The 17,318-nt window shown below is 45.4% G+C and overlaps 2 protein-coding genes across 6 annotated transcripts in view; both read right to left on the reverse strand.

The window, feature by feature from the left end:
* The window catches only part of TXNDC11 (thioredoxin domain containing 11), a 64,806-nt gene extending 61,782 nt beyond the window's left edge, over window positions 1-3,024 (reverse strand). For 2 of the 3 annotated variants that reach the window (XM_082429640.1, XM_082429638.1), the window contains exon 1: window positions 2,645-3,023. In XM_082429640.1, the coding sequence (XP_082285766.1) occupies window positions 2,645-2,889 (245 nt within the window). In that variant the 5' untranslated portion in view covers window positions 2,890-3,023. Of the gene's footprint in view, window positions 1-2,644 lie in introns of all 3 variants that reach the window. The other variant, XM_082429639.1, reaches the window with a different exon arrangement.
* A 5,992-nt stretch (window positions 3,025-9,016) lies between these two features.
* The window catches only part of ZC3H7A (zinc finger CCCH-type containing 7A), a 34,701-nt gene continuing 26,399 nt past the window's right edge, over window positions 9,017-17,318 (reverse strand). For all 3 annotated transcript variants that reach the window (XM_082429637.1, XM_082429635.1, XM_082429636.1), the window contains 5 exons: window positions 16,958-17,063; window positions 14,269-14,377; window positions 12,482-12,615; window positions 10,726-10,889; window positions 9,017-9,919 (listed from right to left, as the gene is read on the reverse strand). In XM_082429637.1, the coding sequence (XP_082285763.1) occupies window positions 9,730-9,919; window positions 10,726-10,889; window positions 12,482-12,615; window positions 14,269-14,377; window positions 16,958-17,063 (703 nt within the window). In that variant the 3' untranslated portion in view covers window positions 9,017-9,729. The remainder of the gene's footprint in view (window positions 9,920-10,725; window positions 10,890-12,481; window positions 12,616-14,268; window positions 14,378-16,957; window positions 17,064-17,318) is intronic.

Consider the following 17,318-nt stretch of genomic DNA (forward strand, 5'->3'; position numbering starts at 1 on the left):
ATTTAACTCCTAAATTCGCTCTCGTTTTTGAGAAACTATACCTAGATCAAAGATTTCCTGCAGCCTTGAAGTGTAAATCTCAGGCACCAAAAACTCAAGAAGAGTTGGTTGCAAACAAGGAAGGCCTGTTGCAACTCCCAATTTTTGTATGAGACTCATACTCTACAGTTCCTCCCAAAGGATCTGAAGCAGCTTTGAGCTTACAAAACGAAATACAGCAAAATGAATCTACAAAGCAAAATACATATAGAGATAACAGAGACAAACACACAAACACACACAATTTTTTTCCCCACAAAAAAACACACGCACAAATCAGGGTAAAAGGAAAGCGAGGATGAAGTCATGGAGATTCAATGCATAGAAAAGCAGGTAGGATAGAGATTTAGGTGCCCAGAAATGCACAGTTATTCATAGTGTTTCAACCCCAAATCAACCTTTTCTTAATGCTATCTGATTTGAACTCAGCTAAGCAACAAGACAGTGAAGAGGGCTGTCACCTATTTCAGGCCTGGAGCTATTAATAAAAATTAATTAAAAAAAAATTCTACTCTCCTTTAAGCCTCTGTCCTCATTAACACAAAGATCTTAAAAGTAAAATAGGAAAAGAGTGGCAGAAATGTTAGAGTCAGTTGTAGAGCGGTAAAGTAGTATCATGACACCATTCCATCAAAGGAGACTCTAAAAAAATCAATCTGAGTCTATTAAAAGACTGTGAAATTTGCCAGTGGCACACAAAGAAGCTGGACAGGCAAGCAGCCTGTTCACTGGTTCACTCTCCTTGCCTGAAGTACGTGGGGACCTTGCTCAGTCTGCTCTAGTAATTGGATTTACACTCTTCCATCTTCCTGAAAATCTCAAAGCACTTTCGTATCTATTAAGCCCTGTTCTCTCAGAGCAAACATCGCAGGTTTTTACTATAGATGGACAAAGTGATGCAAGTAAGCCCCCCAACCCTTGCAGGAGAGAAAACCTCTCCTCCTAATCTGAATCCAAATACCACCTTGCAATAGTCTACCTTGTAAAATACTTTGTCTAATTTCCTTGTACAGGACGTGATAAAGAACAAGGTAAAGAGACTAATTCCTGACAATAAAGGATTCAAATTCCAGTTCAGCCACTTATTAGGCGGATGTGATTTGGGGCAAGTTTTGCATCATGACCAAAGCTCCACTCCTTCGTGTGTAAATTGGAAGGGTAAGAGTATGTATATCCAGACTTTACTGGATTGAGACTTAAGTGATCCATACTAGGCTCTCAGATCACGTGTTCAGTGAATGAATGCATTCACGTAATCTGCAGTTCTCGAACAGGCGATTCTGTTCCCCAGAGGGCATTTGGTACTGTCTGGAGACACTTGTGGTTGTCACACTGGGGTGGAGGGGTAGGAGCAGGTAGTAGGTACTGGCATGTAGTAGGTGGAGGCCAGGGATGCCGCTAAACATCCCATAATGTACAGGACAGCCCGCCACCACAAGGATTATCTGACCCAAGATATCAACAGTACCAAGGCTGAGAAACCCCGCTGGTAGTATAGCACCTGGCACATAGCAAATGCTCAATGATAGTTATAATAATTTGTTCCTTCCACTACAATCCCCAATCCTTTGACATCTCTTTGACAACAGGGGCCACATATTGTCCTTAACAGACTCAATAATAATGTTCCAAGTTGAAATCTTTCTCGTGGCCAATATGCCCGTCAGTGGCACCACAGATTTATATATTGGAGTCCCAGGAGATACACTGTGGATTTGGGAGCCCGAAAGTACTCCTGAAATTTAAAGTAAATTTTCTATTTGTGTCCTTTCCCAAAGAGAGACATTAACTCTCACTCTTCCTGTTCACTACACTCCAGCCTACTCAGGCCTTCCTTCCAGTTCCAGGAAAACAGCAGCCTTGTCCAGCCTCAGGTCAAAGGACCTTTGCACTTGCTCCTTCCTCTCCCCTGGACGCTTCCCCCAGATCTCCCCAATGCTGGCTCCTTCCCCTTCGTGGGTGCGTTTCCTATCTAGCTCCCTTAGGAAGGCCTTTCTACCCCACCCTCTTCGCTTCTATTCCCCGCACAGCACTTACTGAAGCTCTTTAAAATTATATTAAGTTTTCTTATTTACTGTCTGTACCACCCCCTGGAATGGAGAACAGGGACTTTTTATCTTCATCGCTCACCTGGATGAGCGCTCCGCACACAGCAGGTGCGGATAATAATCACTATATCGATGAGTGCATGAATTCTCAACATGTGGGACGCTAAAGGTTGTCTACGCCTAGCCTAGGCATAAGGTAAATAAAATGGGTGATAAATGAGGGTCCTACAGCCTGGGCAGAAGTGACAGGTGCACCCTCAAGAAACCCCAACAGCTGACAAGCAGCTCGAAACCTGGCCCGCCTTCCTCGGTATTAAAATGGGAGGAAGGGGCGCCGGGCAGCACCCCAAAACCTCGCCTTATGGCTCGCTGGCCGGAGAGAAGGGAACGCGGCGGGCATGGCCGCATGCTGGAGGAGGGTCAAGTCCATCGCTCCAGGCAAAGTCAGGCCCGACTTCCCGGGAGGCCGCTACGACCCTCGACCCCGAGGCCCAAGCCGGCTACGCGCCGCCCGCCGGGCCGAGGGGGCGCCGGGCCCGGGGTTCGGGCCGCCTCACCTGCAGGTGAACTTGAGTGCGAGGAGCAGCGCGCAGCCGAGCGCCACGGCCCCGCAGAGCAGCTCGGGCCGCCGGCGCGCCATGAGGGAGGCGCCGCGCAGTCCGCGGCGGAGCCGGCCCTCCGAGGAAGCAGCCGGGGCCGGGCTGAGGGAGCCGGAACCCGCGGGGCCGCCGCCACCGCCACCCTCGTCCTCGGCGTCGTCGCTGCTGCTGCTGCCGCCGCCGCGGCCTCCGCATTCCGACATTACATGCTCCCCGTCGCCGGCTTTATACCGCCGCCGCCGCCAAGGGCCCGAAGGCCCGGCCCAGCCCGTCGCCCCCCAATCCCGCAACTCGCCGAGCCAGCTAACCCGGACAGTCCACGTCAGCCCCGCCGCAGCCGCGGCGCCCGCCCACGCGCAGGAGGCTCCGCCCCCACCCGAGAGGCGGCGTGGACACCACCCATCAGTCCCGCCCCCAGAGAGCCACGCCCCCTCGCTTACGGAGTCTGCGCGGACCCGTTCCCCGCTGGCTGCGGGGCAGCCGCGGCGTAGTCCCACAGGCCCCGCCCCCGTCCCTGACGTATGCGCCGAAGCCGACGTAGCCACATGCTCGCGACGGTACCCAGTCCACTGAGTCTGCGCAGGCGCCGGCGCCTAGCGTCCGGCGACTCCTATCCCGGCATGCAGCTATCGCAGACCTCAGCAGCTCCGGGCTCCAGGGAGTCCGCGCTTGGCTCCTTGAGTTTAAAGAGCCGTGATGATGACAGCAGTCGTGTCTGCTAATATCACTACAGGCTCCGGAGGATGTAGGTGCCATTTATTGTCCCCGCTTAATGAAAGGAAAACACGTACAGAGGCGAGAAGTGCCCGCGGATCCAGGAGAGAGGCGGGAGAGGTCACGGCCTCGGTTTACACATCTGTAAAATGGGGGTGATATCAGTACCACCCTCACAGAGCTGCTTTGAGGATTTTGTTTTATATAAATTTATTTTATTTATTTGTGGCTGTGTTGGGTCTTCGTTACTGTGCACAGGCTTTCTCTGGTTGCGGCAAGGGGAGGCTACTCTTTGTTGCAGTGCGTGGGCTTATTGCAGTGGATTCTCATTGCGGAGCACGGGCTCTATCTAGGTGTGCGGGCTTCAGTACTTGTGGCACACGGGCTCAGTAGTTGTGGCTCGTGGGCTCTAGCGTGCAGACTCAGTAGTTGTGGCACATGGGCTCACTTGCTCCGCGGCATGAGGGATTTTCCTGGACCAGGGCTCAAACCCGTGTCCCCTGCATTGGCAGGCGAATTCATAACCACTGCGCCACCAGGGAAGCCCTGCTTTGAGAATTAAGTGAGGTCATTGATGGAAACTGCCGGGCCGAGAGTGAGTACTCAATAAATTTTAGTGACTGTCGTCTCCCAGTGTCCATTTCCTGCACCAGTGAAGTGCTGTGCGCCTGAGCACCATGTCCCTACATCACACCCCTGGGAGGAGGGTCTGTACAGCCTGTACTCACTTCACAGGTGGGAAAACCGAGGCTTGGAAAAGCCACGTGACTGCGGCCACAAAGCTAGTAGGTGAGGAATTCAGGCTTAAGGGCAATTTGGTTAACAAGCCGCTCCAGCGACACAAACGGTTGACTCTAAATCCTCTGTGACTCTAAATGTTAGGTCCTTACTAAGTAAGTTTTTTTTTTTTTTTAATTATTTTTGGCCGCGTTGAGTCTTTGTTGCTGCGCGGGCTTTCTCTAGTTCTGGCGAGTGGGGGCTACTCTTCGTTGTGGTGCGCGGGCTTCTCATTGCAGTGGCTTCTTGTTGCAGAGCATGGGATTTGGGCATGCGGGCTTAAGTAGTTGTGGCTTGCAGGCTCTAGAGCGCAGGCTCAGTAGTTGTGGCGCACGGGCTTAGTTGCTTTGCGGCATGTGGGATCTTCCTGGATCAGGACTCGAACCCGTGTCGCCTGCACTGGCAGGCGGAGTCTTAACCACTGCGCCACCAGGTAAGTCCCTCTAAATAAGTTTTTGTGATTAAAAACAAGTCGGAGAAGGATGAAATGTGAGTTGAGAGTGACAGGAAGGGATTGTTTCCCTGGGACAAGTGTACCTGGAGCTAAGAGAATGTCCATAATTACCAAATTGCTGGGGCCACAGATCTAGACTCGACTTCCGTTGTCAGTAACTACAAACCAGGCAGAAAAAACTCGGAGGGAACTAAGGCAGTATGATGCCACGCAAAAAAACCAAAAAACCAGAAGATGAGACCCTACCTGTGCCGCAAGCCAGCCGCATGACCCCGGTGCAGATTTTCCAGGGATGTAAAATGTGCTACGAATGGTCACCTTCGTAGGTGACCCAGAGCATTAAGTGTGTTAACCACGGAGGCCCAACATGGTAGCTCATATTCACCTGCCATTTTGCTCTTTGGTTTCTACATCTCTTTGTTCTTTATTTCCTTCTTTTGTATTAAGTGGATCTTTTCTAAAACATTATTAATTCCTTTAATGATTTAAAACTTTTTTTTTTTAGTTACTTCAGATTTATACTAACTTAATTCCAGTAAGATACGGAAACTGCTCCAGTACAGCTCCGTTTCCTCCTCCCTTTTTTATGCTATTATTACTCTTTTTTTAATCTACTACAAATTGAATAATATAGTGTTACATTCTTGTTTTATATAATCTTATTGGAAGAAGCTAGAAGAGAAAAAATATATTTCTAGTTTTTAAAAAAATATTAACCTTATTTACCGTTTCTAGTTCTCTCGATTTCTTTGTGTAGATTTGAGTTACATAGTATATTACTAACAAAAACAAATATGGTCCAAAGTCACCGGTACTCATTCACTGTAGGTTGCTAGAACAGAATCCACACTACTCTTCCGTAAGACACCTGTTGTTTGCACAGGCCTTTATAAGGTTCAAAGTACTTTTGCTGCCTGTGGGTTATCTCATGAGACCCACAATAGCTTATGGCAATGCAGGGCGGCGTCTTACAGGCCAGGAAACCACCCTGGATCAATAAAAGGATGTTTCCTTTACTATTCTCTTTCTAGACATCTGGCTGCTGCTCTGGCCCTAGATGTTCTCCTGAAACGGTGATAAATTCATTTCAGATTACACCAGGCCATCTGGGTCAGGCGGCACTGCTCTTCAAGGCTACGTCAGCCCTAACTAGTCCACATCAACCAATATCTGAGCTTTCATGGCCACTTTTTATACCATGGTCAAGGTGGTGGCATTTGAGTAGGGGGCAGGGGGAAGATTACATATATTTCTCCCAGGTATTAATCCTTTTCTTAGAATCGGAGAGAAATAATGCTTGTAAATTTTTTTCTTAATCAGAGCTCTTTTTTTTTTTTCTTTCGTGTGCTAATAATCATTTTTCCCCTGCTCCAAATTTTGTAATTCTGTCTTTTTAACTGTCTCATTACTATTGTTTCTAAGCCAAATTTGGTTATTTTTAAAAGTGAGTTACTATGGTAACTCAGTATCACTTGCTTCAAATATTTTATTCTACTTTGTCCTTTCAGCAGTTTCCTTTTTTTAGAGATATAAATTTATTTATTTATTTATTTATTTATTTTGGCTGCGTTGGGTCTTTGTTGCCGCGAGCGGGGACTACCCTTCGTTGCGGTGCGTGGGTTTCTCATTGCGGTGGCTTCTCTTCTTGCGGAGCACGGGCTCTAGAGCGCAGGCTCAGTAGTTGTGGCACACGGGCTTAATTGCTCCGCGGCATGCGGCATCTTCCCGGACCGGGGCTTGAACCCATGTCCTCTGCATTGGCAGGTGGATTCTTAACCACTGTGCCACCAGGGAAGTCACTCACCAGTTTCCTTAAATCTGAGTCTCTGGTTTGGTATTGTCAGTGTTTCTTACACAAGAAAACCCATATTTTACATTCTGTAGTTTCAACTAAATTTTTTAAAAGTTGAAGTACAGTTGATTTACAATATTGTGTTAGTTTCAGGTGTACAGCATAGTGGTTTTTTGCAGATTATGTTCCATTATAGGTTATTACAAGATATTGGGTAATTCCCTGTGCTATATACAAGGTATAGTAAATCCTTGTTGCTTATCTATTTTATGTAGTTTGTATCTGTTGATCCCATACTCCTAATTGTTCCTTCCCTCCCTCCCTCTCTCCCTTGATAACTGTAAGTTTTTCTGTGTCTGTCTGTTTCTGTTTTGTATATAGATTCATTTGTATTATTTTTTTAGGTTCCACATATAATGGATATTATATAGTATATTTCTCTGACTTAGTTCTCTAAGCGTAATATCCTGTGCCCCATCCATGTTGCTGCAAATGGCAATATTTCATTCTTTTTTATGGCTGAGTTAATATTCCATTGTACGTATACATACATATATATAGCATATATATGTATAAAACATCTAATGGTTGTTTTTTTTTTATTTTTGGTTGCGTTGGGTCTTTGTTGCTGCGTGTGGGCTTTCTCTAGTTGCGGCGAGCGGGGGCTACTCTTCGTTGCGGTGCACGGGCTTCTCATTGCGGTGGCTTCTCTTGTTGTGGAGCAGTGCTCTAGGCACATGGGCTTCAGTAGTTGTGGCACGCAGGCTCATTAGTTGTGGCTCAATGCAGTTGAGCAGTTGCCTACAGCTTGAAAAGCAGGGGGAGTGGGTAGACTAGGGTGTGGGTTTGGTTTGGTTTTGTTTTAGGTAATGAAATACACTATAATTCATTGTGGTGATTGTAGCACATTTGGAATCTACTAAAACCATGGATTTGTACTTTAAAATGGTAAAACTTTTGTTATAAAAATTGTATCTCAATTTGTTAAATGTTGAAAAAAATCCACCCTGGAGGAGATATGGAGATAAACATGTCCAAGTAGACATGCCAGTTATTAGTTTTGTCTGCTGTTAATATTCGGGTTTTGCTCTTTCATATTTTCTTTTCCTTGCCCTTTTCCCCCCCCCTCACACCTCGTTCTCCTCTTCGCTTCTAGGGTGGAGGTGTGACTTCACTATGGAATAATTCGCATTGACTTCCTGATGCTGAGACCAAGGCTGTGGCCAGGGGGGTTCTTAGCCGAAATGAGGCAAAAAACTGGATGATTTAGGCAGAAATGGAATTTACTGAAAGTATAGTTCAGAGCACAGAGAACTGCAAGAAAGCCCAGGCACAGAGAATTTGAGGTGGGGATGTGGGTGTGGAAAATAAACAATTTTCATCTTGACCGGTCAAACTTGTAAGTTTCTAGCCTAGATTCCAAAGGTTCAGACAACCAACTTGTTAAACTGCAAGCTAAAACAGAGCACCAGAGACAGCTTTTTAACATCTATTCTCCCTGGAAAGAGAGGATAAAAGAATGGAGAAGAAAAACATCATGAAGGCCATCAGACTAAGGAGACCTAGCAGAATGAGAACACTGCCAGTCTGCTCTACAGAAACAGATTACTTATTTGGCAAATAAGATGCACTCCTAACGCACCTGCCAAATAAAACCGGTCCCAACTGCCTTCCATTCATGGGAGGGAAACCAGTCTCCTGTGGTCTTCGAGGAGTCCCCCGGGCTTGCCTTTCACTCTGCAGCCTCTGGTTCTGCTGAAGGCACCGCTTCTCTCTCGTCTCTCTACTTGCAGCCGTGCTCCCCCCACCCAGGCGGGACTCGCACTGAACAAAGACCCTTTTCTGTTTGCCACAAACCCCACTGACTCAAGGTTGTCATGAAGAAGTGACTTTCGAGCCCATCAGCCATTCCTTCTGACTCCCACCCCCAACAGGGACTCTGCACTGGCAGTGTCCTCATGAGGTGGCGGCCCTCAAACCCTGACAATGACTCTTCTCCCTAGCTCGCCAGGTCAGGAGCAGATCTGGGTCTCAGGACAGCTCAGCCCCTTCCTTGTCTCTGCAAGCCCGTCCTGACCACAACTTCAGTGGTCTTCCAACAACCGAAACGGCCCTATAGAAGGCGCTGTGCTAGACAGTTGTGTCTGTGGAATCCCACAGCCCACGTCTTAGCTGACCGTGTGTCCCCTTGCTGGGCATTCATCTGAATGAGACACAGAAGAGCCCCCAGAGGGGTTAGCATGTCAGTCAATAAGAGAAGCCTCTTAGCAACCTGAATCGGAGGAGAGCGGGACAGAGTGAAAGTTGCTGCCATGTCTCTCTAATTTGCCTTCTGTCATTAATTGCTTAAATGAAAGTGTTTTAAAAAAAAATCTAGGGAATTCCCTGGCAGTCCAGTGGGTAGGAGTCCACGCTTTCACTGCTGAGGGCCCAGGTTCGATCCCTGGTTGTCGGGGAACTGGGATCCCGCAAGCCGAGCGGTGCGGCCAAGAAAAAAAAAAAAAAAAAAAATCTAACCTTGTGATTTTAGTACCCAGTTTTAACAATTCTTTAAGGAACTGGCAAGGACCACACCAAAAAAATGAAAGACATCTGTATATAAAATCTTTATTACGGGCAGTATTGGTCCATACACTACACAATACCAACAGTACAAGTTTAATCTTTCAAAATCATCATTTAAACAGCAAAAGACCAAGAAATAAAATTTGAGTCAACTGATTATTTTTCAAAATATTCTCAATGCACATTATCCTCAGTTCCCTTATTATAGTGAAACATACAAATACAGAAAAATACCCCATTTAACATATACTAGTGTTAAATGGTTATTTGGCTTAAAATCTGAGTTAAGAAAATCCTTTTTAGCAACCTACATACAGATAAGTAGCAAACTTTATTATATTAGACAAATTCATTCCTCTTAAAACATGTGAAGAATTTTCATCCATCATGTGTTCTGATCCTAGTACAGTGTTTCTCTCTCACCATCATGATTCTTATCTGAAGGACCAACTCAAGAAGTCGTCCTCAACATAACCTTATCCTCTTCCCCAACACAATTCATCCAAAAGTCTGTTCAACAGATGGCAACCAGTAGCGGTCGCTTTGCCATTCGATGCCGTGAGAGCCTGGCCAAACCTGTCAAACAGCCCGTTTTCCTACCTACTGTGGGTTGCTGCTCAGGAGGGACGAGAGACGCCAATACAAGCAGAAAATCTGCAGCTCCTCTGCTACGTGCCTTACAACACTTTCAATTTTTCTGGTCAATGCTCTGATTAGGTAACATACATAAAAGCCAGCATATTAGTTTAAATCTTTAAACAAAAAACTATATTTTCCAAAGTCATTATCATTGGGGGCAATTAAGTGATCTTTTCGTGCTTTGTTGAGCTTCATCTTTAGGGCATCTCTTCTCTCTTCCCATTCATGAAGTTCAGCATTGCCATGTGCAAATTTACAGCTGCTTCCTTCCGTGCAGGTACCATTCATATACCTGTTAGGACAAGTCAGCTTGGTAAGCGTCCACCAGCTTGGTAAGCGTCCACCAGTTGTTTATAAAAATCTTTAAAATGTGCTCTTCACTACCTTTATGGTTTGCATTAAACTTTTAGCTCGAAATGTTAATCCTAGAAAAATGAATATTTTATTGCCTTGACATCTACAATAATTAGTACTTTAAACTATTTAAATGCACTATTTAATGAAAAATACAGATTGTTGGGGAAAAAAAGACTACGCTCCTTCTTGATGCAGTGGCAAGAAATCAGAAGGGGCAGGAAGTAAAAAATATCTTCAATAATTCTATGTATCACATGGATCTAAGTTTGGAAGTCAAATAGAAACAGCAACAACAAAATGAGGAGCAATTCAAAATTATCTAGCTTTTCACTGAAAAATTTTCTAAGTAAACTTAAAATACTAATATTTTCCTTTGACCTGAGAAAGTTCCAGATTTATACTTGGAATATAATTCAAAGGCAGTTTCAAAACTGATGAACATCTACTACGAGAAAGATTATTGTGAAGGGTCAGAGAATCTCCACTGCCAGTTCAGAGATCATTTGGGCAAGCTTGAATGAACTTATTTCCCTATTTGGTTATCTTTAAGACTTTCACGCCAGTACCGGCAGACTAGTGAATCTTTTCATGTAACGCAGAAGAGTGAAGAAATGTTCAAGGAGCAACTAAACTTTGAGCTCAAATCCAAGCATCCAGGATTAGAAGATTTTATCACCCAGATACTCTGTCTACTCACAAGGTCAGCAGTTTTCATGTGGGAAACTGAAGAGACCCACGTACCTATCGCAAATACTAAAATATCCTGTTGGAAAGCGGTGCTGCCAGCAGTACTGGTCATCTTCAGTGTGGAAAACCTTCTCCTTGTGCTTCTCCGAGGAGATGTGGCCCTGCCACTGCTTCTCACTGTTGCAGTTCTTCCCACACATCCAGCAGTGGAAGTCCACCTAGAGTGCACGGAAGACACGCATCCCGTCAGTGGCTGCTGTCTGTGTGGCCCCTGACGGGTCACCTGTGTTCAGGCACCAGAACAACTAGAAACGACTCCACCCAAGACCCAGACTCTACTCTTGGGGAGCCCGTCCAGTGGGGGATACTGGGTGAGAACGTAAAACTCAAAGTCAAGAGCAGGACCAAGGAGAGGGCGGCCAGCACACAGGAAGCAGAGAGCAGGGGCGACGGACCGGGCCAGGGGTCCAGGCAGGCTCTGGCAAGGAGCTGGTGTGCAAACAAGGGAGTCTGTCGGCAGGACAAGGGGCCAGGTTCAAACAAGGATTCCGGGGAAGATTCGTACCACGAGGGAAAGCAGAGAGGATGTGAAAACCCGGGACTCGCCCACTGCAGAAGGACGAGCAACTCCATCCTTGCACATGAACTGAGCCCCTACTATGGGCCAGGACTTGTGCCAGGGGCCAGGGAAGTACACGTGCTGGGAAGACACCTCCCTGGGGGCACAGACCCACACATTAGGAACCCTGTGCTCCCACATATGCAAGCGTGCAGTGTTTCAGTAGTGTTGACTATTTCCCAAATGCCCTGCAACACTGGGTAAGAACAGGTTCGCAGAGACAGGTCAACCTCATGACCCAGCAAGTTGGGGTGACCCTGGCTCTGGAAACCCTGGTAGTACTTAAGAAAAGGTGGTGAGGAGATCAGTGCTGAGCCTTGGCAGAGAAAGCAGGGTTCACAGGGCGTATCGTGCACAAAGACGTGTCCATGACCCACATCTGAATGACTCAATACAGAGAAGGGACAAAAAACAAAACAAGAAACAAGGAGCAGAGTAATGCATACGCCTGTCAGTTTGAAAAGAACATGCCAGGCAGAGCGATAGGTTAGGAATAAACAGTCCAAGATGTGTAAACATGGCCTGGAAAAATACACACCGGATCTGGTCCCTCTGGGAAAGGGGGACAACTGGGGTTCCCACTTTATCTGTGACATTTTATTGACTTTACAGAAGCAAACACAACAAACTGTTAACATCGGTTCACCTGGGATGGTGGGCTCAAGACAGTCATTATAATACCCCCTTCACTTTTTTGAAAAATTTAAAAGACAGCCAAAACAGTAAAAGACCACAGGTGACTTAACGTCTCTGTAGAACCCAGAGGCAGAGGCCAGACTACGGGACGGTGATAAGAGAACAAGAGGACTTGGGGGACGGGGACCCCACATTTCCTGAGCACCTTCCGTGGGCCGGCACTGGGATAAACCCGCAGGCTCATCACACTTCGTGGCTCCATCACAAGCAACCCCCTCAGAGACGTTCAGTAACCTGCCCAGTGTCACAGGCTAGTAAGGAGACAGAAGCAGGACTCGGACTCACAATTTCCTGGCTCCACAGTTGGAAAAAAGATCCAGGAAAGGCATTTTTAGGATGAAGAGACTTAAACTAACAGTGGAGAGGCAGCGTGGAGAGAAGATGAAGGTAAGGGGGAGGGCAGACCGGGGGCGAGGGAGCCAGGTTTTGGAGAAGGTGGGAAAGAAAAGAAAGGCCTGGAAGCAAAGGTGAGGGGAACCAACCTGGGGTACTTACAGTAACTTCCGCGTAATCTGTCGGCATGTGAATTTGTTTTCCATTTTCTTTGTTTGACTGACTGGCTACATCATCGCTTTTTTCATTTTTTTGGCTCTTTAGCCAGAGTTCATAAAACTGCTCCATATCTTGTACTAAAGAAAAATGAACTCCTTTCAGTGGCAAATATTTAAATACGCCATTTAAATACACACAAGAACTCGCACTCTTTTGGTATCAGTCGGTGCAATTTTCAAAAGAAACTTGAGAGGGCTGAATGGAAACTGATCGTACTGAGACACAGAGAGACAGTCCATTTCCAGACTCTCAGGGGTGAGAAGCAAATTCAGGACTGTAAGACCACAAACGTTAGTTTTCTTTTTTTTTTTTTAATAGTTAGCTTTCAAGATTAACTCCTCCCTGCATTTGCAAGACACTATGGGGGTGTTTAAAATTCAGAAACCATTTCAAGGGCATTGCTGGAAAGGAAAGCCTCGGCACGGCTTCACGATGCCCCCCGTTAAACGCTCGCTACCGCTGCTGTAACCACACGGGCTGCTTACACGGCTGCTCACTGTTTGCTGAGAAACCTACCATAAGGACCGAGATTCTGACCCTGGTGGGAGCCCGTCAGTTGAGCCACAGTCCCAGAAGACCGACATGCTGGGGTGCAACTTACAACAACACAGCCATGACCAGGTGCTGGGCAGTGGCTGCAAGCTACTGGAACAAGTGTATCCGGCATTACTATCAAGCGATAAAACCAAGGTTTCTCAACCTCAGCACCGCCAACGTTCTGAGCCAGAAAACTCTTCGCTGTCGGTGGCAATCTTGTGCGTGTAGGATGTTTAACAACACCCCTAGCCTCTACCCACTAGCTGCCAGTAGCACAGCCCTACAAGTCATGACAAAGTCCAGACGTTGCCAAGTGTCCCCAAGGGGAGAGAGGTGTGTGTGTGGCAAAATTCATCCCCAGTTGAGAGCCACTGAGTTTAAAAAAAAGTCTGGTAATGAGGATCTGGTCAAAACTCGGCTTTACTGCCTGCCCAAGTGTTTCTATGATTAGAGGTAAACTAGGAAATTCTTCTTCCTTCAGACCAGTGGTAGCAGGAATCACTGCAAGAGCCCTGATTTGCAAGGACACCTTCAGTAAGGCCCAACTCTATGTCCCCACTCCAAGCAAGAAGGAGTCCTGTCCACACAAGTCACTGAATTTTTACATGGTTGAAATACGACAGGTGACATGCTTAAATCAGATGGCTTCTTGTAATCCAGAGATCACAGATCTTAAGCAGTCGGTAAATTTCCATCAGTTTACTTAAGACTGAAGAACAATAATCCTGGTAGCAAAACCTTTTCTGGTTGGAAGTGAAAGGTTGTCTGAGGCTCCTCTCAAAGGCTCTCACAATAAACCTGACGTTTGACCAAAACAAACATCCTCTCCTCGGGCCTTTGAATGTGGGCCTGTTCTACCAGTAAGGGCTCCTTGAAGAGACCTCCAATTATAACCTGATTAATTCAGGGGTGACTATTCACAAAAGGAGCTCACAGAAGGACTGAACTTCCCCCAGACCATGAATCACGCCTGTGACATCAGAGGATGCTGACCTATGTATTCGTATCCGAATCTGACCTAAGCAAACATGATCAGAGGTCAGACTCTGCTTCACTGATAAAATGGTATAATGGTTTAGAACGCAGACTGCTTTCTGTGTGCACAGTGAGTTGGCATATTTACAGAGAGGAAAGAGACTTTCAGGCAAGCTAGATTTCACGGGTGTCAAGGCCACGGTTAATCATCAACTTACTCCCGTTCTCTTTCATGTAGGTCCACACTTCCCGTTCCTCAGGACTGTGAGCAAAGGAACAGTTTCCAACATACTGACATTTTTTCCCAGAAGCAATATGATTGCACAGCTGTGTTAGAAAAATATGAACATGCTTTAAGACAGAGTACACTTAGTAAAACTGCCTAATTTTTACATTTAAGCAAAATAAAAATTATTATCCATGCTAATGCCGAGAACATAATTTTAAAAGGAGATTAATTTGCTTCTATTCAAATTGACTATAAGCCCCAAATACATGAGATGATATTAAGCTTTCTGTCTCAAAACTTTTCAAAAGAAAATTTCCAAAAGAAAGTAAGTATGAAACTGGAATATGGAACATTTTCTTACAAGGAAATGTCAACAAACTCATTGATTCAGAGTATCTGCTTTTAACACAGCAGAACATTTTATCTCTGCAATGCAAGTCTCTGGCCCCCTCAGTCTGAAGGATCCTACTCTCCCCTACCTGACACCTAGGATGCCTCCTTGTCAGCACTTGGGAAGCGATAAAGAAACTGCAGACTCCTCCAAAGGTACTAAACAGTGTCAGAAAAAATCTCGGACATTTACTTATCACCAATACTGGCAGCTAATCTTGGCCATCATTCACTAGCTATGCGTTGTTCAAAAACAATTATTCCACTAACCAGGCCATCCAGTTATACAGCGTTCAAATAATACCTCTTCTGGTTATTTGCATTTTTACTTTACAGAGTAAATACAGTGATACCGGTAGGAAAATAAAGTGAGAGCCATCAGCAGAACACAGACTCCCCTAAGACCCATGACTATTAAGAACTAGGAAAACCGCCGGCACCAAGAGCTCATTCTTAGATATCATCAATGTACTTGTCTTTATAGAGCATAAATCCTAGTACAATTAATTGTTAGCTTATTTTAGTTTATCCGTGTTTCAACAGGAGTTGGCCCTATATATTAGTTTACGTAATAGTAGATGCTCAGCATTGACTTTCACTAAAAATCAAGCAGCAGTCAACACTTAACACTGCTCCTTTCCTCCCTTGGACCAACGTCAGGGACCCCCACCCCTGCAACCCTTACAATCTTCCGCATGAAGTCGACAGTCAACAGTCAGCAAAACATTCTTGGGATGGACTGTATTATATTCCTTTCCCAGTCAATCCCCAATAAGTACTTAGGTATTACTAGGTAGACATTTACCATCGTCTTTCAAAACTCAACGATAAGGAGCAGGGAGAAGAGAAAATAAAGGAGAAGGCCGCTCTGTGCTGGGTTTTTACACAACACCATCTCCTGTATCTTCCCTAGGATGCAATTATTCTCATTTACAGATGAGCAAACTGAGGCTGAGTAACCTGCCCTTCGGGCAGACTCTGAAGCACACGCTCTCTCCACCTCACCACACTGTCTACACACACACACACAGAGTACTATTTCTTCTTTTAGAAAAAGGATCCCTTAGCAATACCTAGTATGGTAGGAAAAAAGAGGAAATAAGCTCCTGTAACATTGCAAAGTAGGACACCACATCCAAGATGAGAGAATAATCAGTGGTCCTAGGCAGCTGCATCATGAGCTAGAATTGTTCCCAGTCGTCTTAGTTTTAGCAAAGTTTTGAGGAATATGCCCATAATCTCCACTATCTTTTGAAGCACAAGATATCAATGGTTCCAATAAACCTTCCTCCCCTCCTTCATAACCCACGGATTAAATCACCCAAATCTGAGGCTGAAACCACTGTGGATAAACAAACACACCACCTCCTTCAAAGACTGTCCTTATAACTTGTATAAGTTTTACAAAAAGCAAGGTACCCTGGGTGATGGGAAATTAACCCTCCTCTTCCTCAACTCTCTGGCAGTTGGGAGAGGGAGCCTCGTTACGTGGGGACTCTGCAATCCACCTGCACTGCTTCTCTGGGCAAAAGGCTCTCTCCATACTTCCTCCGCTGCGGCAGAAAACTTCCGCCCTGTCAGCTCCAAGTGTCCCTCGCACAGTGAAATCCCTCCAGACCCTCTCTCTTGTGAAGAGGCAAGTTGGGCCAGCTCCAGGGCTTTGCCCAGACAATCGTCTTTAAGACCCCGTAAGGCACCAGGGGGACCAAGCTGAAACGTGCTACCTAGTGAGTGAAATGCTACCCACACATTAAGTTGGCCTGGTGTTTTCATTCTAAGGGCTTTTGAGGAACATATTGCTCTAACATGGGGCGTTTCTCCTTTGGGTTACTTCAAGAAAATCCTATAATGTTGGGCATCCTTTAGCGAGCATCCATCGCTTCAGTGAAAGAAACAGGCGTGATAAGAACAACCCATCAACAGCATCCATAATCATACGGAAGGCCCTGGGTTTGACAGCAAAGCTGAGGAATCAAATTTAAATGAAATTCTCTCCCATTTGCTCCCAAAGTAATTCATCTGGAAAATAAGCTGAGCCATGACCATCACTCTTCTCTAGTCCACTGTCTACTTACTTTTCCTCAGTAACTCATACGATTCCAATCAATCTAAAGACTGTCCCAGAACCACACATTCAAAAGGGGAAGGAAAACGAAAGGACCACTTCGATTTCATTAACATGATGAGCATTATTTAAAGGGGACCAGTTTCCATCTGAATTACTACTACTTTCTAATGATTTGAAATGCCTAATAAAAAAAAAAGTGGCTTAAAAATTACGTATGTACATCAAACTGTAAAGGCATTTGTTTCTTTGTGGGGAGAGGACGGATGTTCATCCACTTCTTACGTTCAATAGACATCACTCTCATCGCACGACGATCTTTGGTCCACCTAAGAAAAATGGAGTTCAGAAAAAACAAAAACACACTGGCAAAGGCATAATATAAAGGGGCAGGTACAAAGTTTGTACCTAAAGGACCAGAGATTTTTTTTTTCCTCAACCCTTCTAAAAGAAATGCCTTATGATTCTGTCATTTCATTTCCTGTCGATAATTATAAACAAACATTCCCTATGAATCCTAAACACGGAAATGATGAAATACAGGAAAAACACTTGAATTGTGTTGAATTCTTAGCTACTAAATT

This window comes from Balaenoptera physalus (assembly GCF_965194825.1).
Source record: "Balaenoptera physalus genome assembly, chromosome: 16".
NCBI lineage: Eukaryota > Metazoa > Chordata > Mammalia > Artiodactyla > Balaenopteridae > Balaenoptera > Balaenoptera physalus.